General features: G+C 34.9%; 1 protein-coding gene across 1 annotated transcript; it reads right to left on the reverse strand.

The window, feature by feature from the left end:
* Positions 1-1,581: 1,581 nt before the first annotated feature.
* On the reverse strand, positions 1,582-4,106 carry LOC104879391 (disease resistance protein RPV1). Its single transcript, XM_059736999.1, has 2 exons — positions 3,485-4,106; positions 1,582-1,619 (listed from the first exon to the last, which is right to left on the reverse strand). The coding sequence occupies exons 1-2, from the start codon at positions 3,982-3,984 to the stop codon at positions 1,613-1,615; spliced, it is 507 nt and encodes a 168-aa protein (XP_059592982.1). The 5' UTR covers positions 3,985-4,106; the 3' UTR covers positions 1,582-1,612.
* Positions 4,107-7,992: the final 3,886 nt, after the last annotated feature.

Here is a 7,992-nt window from a genome sequence, read left to right on the forward strand (position 1 = left end):
CTCGTACCAATTCAAAGGAGGCTCTATTCTCACTTGGCTTCCAATCTCCTGATGCAATACCCACCCTGGAATTCCACCATTTCCTAGGATAACAATCATCTTGCCTTCCTTGCAATTCAAGTGCTGCATATACAATCAAAGCTAATCCGTAATTGGAGTACTACTAGGTGGATGAAAAGTTTTAAGTGTCGTTATTAAATAAAAATCATACCTCATTACTTGTTGGATTAAACCATTTGAGGAGGGGAGACCAGAGTAGAGATGATGGACTCGATAACATTTCCAGCTTCGTGCAATAGTGGGCATCTATTTCTCGTGGACTCGATGGAAGCTCTGGAATTTCTTGGAGCATCTTGCAGTGACTGATACCAAGGTAACGAAGCTTACAAAGTTGAGATATGCAAGAAGGTATGCTAACCATATGGTCCCAGATATCAGTGGGTATCGACCCTTCCATTAGATTGGAGTGACTCAAATCTAGTTGTTTTAAGGAGCAGAATCCTTCCAGATTCTAGGGAAACTTTTCCAAGTTTGAACAACCACGGAGCATCAGATTTCTAAGGGATCTCAAATTATAAATGCTGTCCGTGGAAGAGTCACACGGCCAGTGCTCATCCACAAACTTCTAAGGCTTTTCAGATTTTGAATTGATGATGGTAATTTTTTTATACCTGAATGTCTTAAATCAAGATATTCTAAGCATTTCATATCCTCCATGATTTCTGGAAAAGTATCTAGATTTGAACAACCATAGAGATTGAGATCAACAAGGGACTTTAACCTGCAAATGCTACTTGGAAGACTCCTCAAGTTTTTGCAGTCTGACATATATAACCCCTTAAGTCCAGTGAGATGTTCTATTGAGGAGGGTAATTCCTTAATACCACATCCATCAAGGTGAAGATAAGATAAAGCTTTCATAGGACTTCCCTTCATCTCCGGAAATTCCTCCAAGTTTGAGCAATAATCCAAGTGAAAAGTTTTAAGAGAGTCCAAGTATTGAATGCTACTTGGTAAACTCGTAAGGTTTTCAGACCAATTCAAATTCAACCAGGTAAGCTTATTGAGAACTCCAATGGATGGATCAACAATATTCAAACTTGTACAACGTCCAAGTTCTAACTCCTCTAGATTTGGCATATTTGAGAAGTTTGATATTTCAGTGAGTTGCTTTGATCCTTGTAAATTTAAGATCTTCAACTGTTCCAAACGCTGAGACAAAAGGAATTTTGGTTTAGTAAATGAATTTTCGCGAACAAAAAATTAATCTCAAACAAAATAATATGATCATGAAATACTAATTATACCTCATTTCCTTGCCAAAGTTGTTTTATGTTGCTATCCACCATGTTGAGTTCAACAAGGTTCTCTCCAAGAAAATTTGACGGCAATGATTTCAAAGGGTATCCTTCCCAATGAAGATATCTCAACTCATGTGCAGGGAATTGAAAATCTTCAGGAAGAATAACTTTAAACTCCTTTTCTGTAGTACCACAATAACCGCTCCAATAAATCTTAAGCAATCTAAGTCGTTTCATCTTTGCAAAAATCATTGTCCTAATTGATAGTTCTTTTGATCTCGACAAGTCCAAGAATATTGCCTCAACATTTTTCATCCCCTACAAACAATAACAAAGGATTAGGCAAGCATAAAAGAGATAAAGTTAGCTAAAATTGTATGGATATGTAACTTAGACAAAAATGATATTGCTCAAATTTAAATATTTTTATGAATCTTAAGAAAGTTCATGAGTTTGATGGTTACCCCCATTGTAAATGCACGACGCACATCACTCGGATCCCACAATCTACTCCATTTTGTAGGATCATCAGGAGATTCACTACGAATAATGTTCCATCCCATTTCTTGTATCAAATCATGCATAAGAATCTTATTTTTAGAAAGAGATATAAGACACTTATCACAGAGGACTTTTATTTCTATCTTTGCATTCAAATCACAACTGTCCAATATCCTTGAAACATAGTCTTTGTCTTCCTCATTAAAAAAACATGCAATATCAAGAAATGTTTTCTTCTGTGTATAATCTAATCCGTCAAAGCTTACTTTAAGCACATTATGAATTTTCACTTCAGGTTCTCTTTTCAATTTATGCAATTGACTTTCCCATTCGAATATTGTCTTGTCAAACAAGAAAGAACCGAGGACTTTTAGAGCTAAAGGAAGGCCGTGACAATAACGGACTACACGATCTGAGAGGTGGATGAAGTCTTGTTTAGGAAGATTTTGTCTAAAAGCAAAGAGACTAAAAAGCTCACGAGCTTGTTTAGAATTTAATTCCTCAACCTCATATATGTCATCCATTTCTTGTAACAAATGTTTATTTCTTGTTGTTATGATGACTCTGCTTCCTCTTCCAAGCCAATCACGATTTCTGAGTAAATGTTCTAATTGATTTGAATCATCAATGTCATCGAGAACAATAAAAACTCTTTTACATCGGAGAACATTTTTTATCATATTGGCTCCTTGGCTAATGTTGCTTACATTTTGATTTCTCTCCACTTGTAGTAGATCACAAAGAATTTGATTTTGTAAATGATGCAAACCTATAGTATTGCCAACTTCTCTAACATTTTCGAGAAAGCTCATATACTCAAATTCATGAGAAAATGTATTATATACAACTTTGGCGATAGTCGTCTTACCCATTCCGCCTATTCCACATATACCAATGATCCGAACATCATTCAATTGATCAACACATAGCCGTCGAATTATCTCCTCTACATGGGAATCCATACCAACCAAGTTGTCACCAACATCCAACATTCTACAATTCAATGTCCTGAATATATGGTTGACGATTTTGTTAACATGCTTGGACTCATACCTGCCAATTGCAAAGTACATGTGATGATTAATTAAGCTATTACTGATAAAAGAAATATAAAAAAGATTACACGTTAAGCTTCTTCATGAGAAATGAATCATAGTGAAAAAATACATATATATCAAAAGTATTAAGTTTTAAAACTCAAATTATGTTTTTAGGACATTTTTATTGTATTAAGTATTCGAGTCAATGAAAATAAAATATGTACTTGTGCAACATTGTCAAATTGATTTTTTTTTTTTTTTTGTTACGGAATATTTATAGGCTGCTAAGCATGGAGCAAATTTATATCAAACAAAATCATATTGTAATGACCCACTCTCTTGTGCATATATAGATATCATTTGCAGCTCTCTCTCTCTATGTTATGTGTAACATTATAATTACCCAATCCCCTATCCACAATGTAGACACAAGGTACTCATCATGTCTCATAATATGATGGGTTTGCAGGTCTTCAGTGACTTTCTAGATTTACTTTGAATACTTCATGACTTGCAATAATCATAAATGACCTCCAAATCTCTTCAACTATGACTCCATAATCATAAAAATGTCTGATTCCTGTGCCAGTAAATAAAGCCTACTTATAAATGAAAGTTGAAGGGAAATTAATAAAGCTTTACCCATCCTTCACATGCTCTCCAGATATATTGGCTGCTTCTGTCAATGCACTCCTCCAACTTCGCACCTTCTCTTTCATCTCCTCTGTATCTTCTTTGTAATTGGAAAATGCCTTGCCAAACCTTCCTGTCTGGTGCCGTACATGGGATGGATCCACTTGGTAGAAAATCGGTACCACAATTTGTTTCATTTCTTTCCTGCACTTCATGATCTTCACCAGCTCATCTAAACACCATCTGGAACCAGCATAGTTTCCCGAGAAAACTATTAGGGAAAACCTTGATTCTTCAATAGCTTTTAGGAGTTCAGGCGCAATCTCTTCCCCTCTCTTAAGTGAATCATCATCTCTAAAGGTAGCAATACCTCTTCGAATCAAATTTGCATACAAGTGATCAGTGAAATTGAATCGGGTGTCTTCACCTCTAAAACTCAAGAAAACATCATACTTCCATTGTGGGATGAAAGTAGAAATAGAAGTAGAAGTAGAACTTGTGGAAGCCATAGGAAACTTTCGCCAAAATTAGAACTCAGAAGAGATTTTGCAGAATTGTGAATGTAGATCGTGCTGTTTTTTAGCAAAAATTTGGTGATGAAAGACTTTGGGTCAATGTTGTGTACAGAGAAAAAAAAATAAAAAAAGGAGTGGGTAGCGCCCGGGGGCACTGAGTACGACTTTCTGAGGAGCACTACAGCTGGTCATCGGTGAGTGCAATTGTCACAGCCACTGGGTTTTAAAAAGCATGGTTTTAAAATTAAATTAAAACCATGATCCGTCTCAATGAACCGTTTGTGGTCGAACCGGCATTGAACCGGTCCGACGGTTGAACCGTCGAACCGGACAAACCGTCCGGTTTTTTGCAAACCGGTTACACCTTAGAAACAATTTTTTGTTTACCATGTAAAAGGCCCATTCCAGGCCCAATCTAAGGTCTTCCTTTTTCCAGGTTCCTAGACCTTATCCAAAGATAAAATTAAAACTCTATATGGGCCATGCCCCACAGAAGCCCAAATTGCTACCACTTTTTATTTTAAAATGACACTTCAACTTGGGCCATGCTTCCGAGCCATGCTTTCAGGCCCAGCTTGCTGGCTTGTTGGGATAGAAGGCAAGTGGGAAGCTATTTATAGTGCACATGGAGCACATAAAATTCATGTGCTTCCGATGTGGGATAGGGAATGAGACTCTAAGAGGAAAACATTGCCTCTTGAGGGTTGGACGCACGGAATTTGATTTTATTTCAAATTTTTATCCTATAAAATCTTTAAAAAAAATGTAAATATTTAAATTCATGTTTATTTTTATAATAATAATTATAAAAAATAATATAAATTAATTAATATAATAATTTTAAAACAATAAAATACAAAGACAAAAAGATAAAATTAAATATTATAAATTTTTTTATCTTAAATATATATTCTTTCTTAAATATTACATATTTCTATTTAATCAAATATAAAATATTAAACTTTATCATTTAATTTAATTTAATATACCAAATATAAAAATCAAACATTATTAAAATTTATAATTTTATATATTTTTAATTTTTATAATTATTTTTAATTTTATATAATATATAAATTATATATTTAATTATTTATTACATCACCGGTTCAATAGCGGTTCGACCGCCGGTCCGACCAGTGAACCGTGAACCGATAACTTTTCCGGTTCGATCACCGGTCCGGTTTTTAAAACATTGTTAAAAAGCAGAGCCCCATAAAAATCTCCTCCAACCATCGCGAGTCTGTTTAAATCCTCATCTACTCGCTGTCTTCTTCTGCCACCTTTCTTCTTTTGCTATTATTTGTTTTTAAAATAATTTCATGATACAAAGACAAATATTTAATTATTTTTTGCTTTCTCTAGAATGGCTTAAGTGATCAAGAATTCCAACATATGAAACTGAAGAGAGCGAGAGCACGCGCTGCTGAGATGGAGCATCTTACTTAGGGTGATGTCAGTGCCAGCTGGAAGGGGGGTTGTTGAATGAAGCGTTCAAACATAGGACTCTTGAGGATGCTATGGCACTTCCTTAAATTTACAAAATAAGAATGTATGGTGCCAAGGTTTATGACTCCACTTGCCTCATAAATATGGCAATGTTTCCTCTTCCATGTCCGACGTAAGATTGGGATTGCATTTTTAAAGCTACATAGAAAAATAACATAACTTGCTTGGGAAGGGGCTTGGAGCCAGAGGCCTCGAGCAACGGATGATAGCCTCTTACCACCAAACCACATATGCTTGGGTATTATAAAAGCACATAAATTCTATTATATCTTTTATATTTTATATATTATAAATTAATTAAAATAAAATTATTTTAAATTAATTAATTTTAATTATCTTATTATTTATTTTATAAAATAATTAAATAGAGGGCAAATATAAATTTTTAAATAAAAAAATACTTACATACATTATTATTTATTTCATAACCTTCAATATATATTAATTTATTTGTTAAAATTAAAACAACTTCAATACAAGTATTATTAATTTTTCTATCATTTTTGGAGGTTTTTTTTTTCAACATTTCTATGATTTTCTATCAATTTTCGTTCTACTAATCTTTCTCAATATATATATGTCCGTAAAATTAGGTTGCCAATATATTTGTTATAATCGATATTTTCATCCTTGGTTTTTTATGAGTTTGGGAACATGCGATATCAACCTAATAAATAAAATAAAAAATTGCATTTGAATGTGGTTTTGTGACTATGCTTCCGACCTAATATTCAACATCAATAATTGGACTTTTGGGTTATGGTTATTCTTTTAACCTAATGTTGAATTTCAACAACAAAAAACTTTGATAAGTTGTTAGCAATATTTTTAGAATCAAATCGGACATTAAATCGAAAATATTATTGGTTTACAATTCATTGGTCGGATCGGTGGTCGAACTATGATCAAACCAGTGACATCATAAATATATAATTTATATTTTAATAAAATTTAAAATAATTATAATAAATTAATATATATATATATATATATTATTAAAATTTTTAATAATATTTTATTTTTTATGTGAAATTAAATGATAAACATAAATATAAATGTACCAATATATTAAATTTTATTAAATAGAATATGTATAATATTTAAATATGAAAATATATATAAGATGAAAAGAAAATTATAATATTTAAATTTAATTATATATCTATGTATTTTATTATTTTAAAATTTTAAAATTATTATATTGATTAATTTATATTGTTTTCATGTTTATAATTAATAATTATTATAAAAAGAACAATATATAAAAAAATTTATATTTGTTTAAATGTTTTATATGATAAAAATTTTAAAAACAAATAAATAGATATTTACCAAATTATTAATCAAACAACTGCGTAGCATGGTGGTGTGTTGTTCATTTTGTTTAACCATAAGTCACGTTCAATTCCCCACCATGCAAAGTGTCACACCCCCGAAATTCACCCTAAATTTTTTACCAGGTGTGCGGTGTTAAGGACCCTTCCTTAGCCAACCTTTCTTCCTAACCTTCTCAAAACACACAACAAAAGCAAAACAAATGAAACAAGAACACAAACGAGGTTACGAGAATCCTTCCCAACTTGTATTAAACTCACTACAAGAATACAAAATCGTTTCCCCCGAGTCTTCTCAAGGATGCAGGAGCCCTATTTAAAAGACATAGCCTGTAGTTACATCTGGTGGTTATGCAACTGGCTGCAACTGCCCAGAACCGCTTGCATAACCACCTACCACCCAGATGGTGGTCTGCTCAGGAACCACCCATTTGCACCAAGCATCAGCATCTTAGCCAACCATCAGTCCATGTGGCTGACTGATGACTGAGTCACTTGCTATCCCAGCTAGCTGTACTGGCTAGTAGCTACCATTCCTTCAAACCTGTCTCATCAAGCTGTTGGAGAGTCCTCCCCTAATAAGTTGCCTCCCTCCCCGTAAAGGTGCCTTTTGTGACCGGGTGCTCACCAACGTGTCTTTGATCAAGGCTCTCTGAACTAGGCAACATGCACCAACTAGCTGACCAAGTCAGGTGTATCAGTGTGTTTTCCCCCACACTGATGTGTGAGCCCAAGCCATGTCAAGGTGCCCATGGCCTAGGCATGATGCTCCCATTCATCAGGTCCAGCTTCATAGCGACGAGCCATGGCATTGCGCCCATGGCTGTTCCCTCTTGGCGCATAGGGCTTGGTGCACAGGGCATTGCGCCCCTGTGCTGTGTGTAGGCGACATGGTGAGTTAGCTGCTCGGTTGGTACCCCATCAAGCCATGACATTGCACCCATGATTTCCTCAGCTGGCTCACTTGCACAAGGCTTAGACGCCCTCGTGCCTGCACGGGGATGAGGTAGGTCGCACCAGGCCCTATGCCATTGCGGCCATGGGATGCACGCCACACATGTTGTGGAACCCATGGGTGCGTGCTCAAGTGTCATCTGTGTGTCCTAGGCACGCCCAAGGTTGTGCCATGGTGCCCCTTGGTGCGGTCAAGACTTTCCCT

The sequence above is a fragment of the Vitis vinifera genome, chromosome 5, assembly GCF_030704535.1.
Source record: "Vitis vinifera cultivar Pinot Noir 40024 chromosome 5, ASM3070453v1".
NCBI classification, from domain to species: Eukaryota; Viridiplantae; Streptophyta; class Magnoliopsida; order Vitales; family Vitaceae; genus Vitis; species Vitis vinifera.

Bases quoted from the DNA above. Each gene is read 5' to 3' on its own strand.
- LOC104879391 (XM_059736999.1), bottom strand. From the start codon at position 3,984: ATGGCTTCCACAAGTTCTACTTCTACTTCTATTTCTACTTTCATCCCA.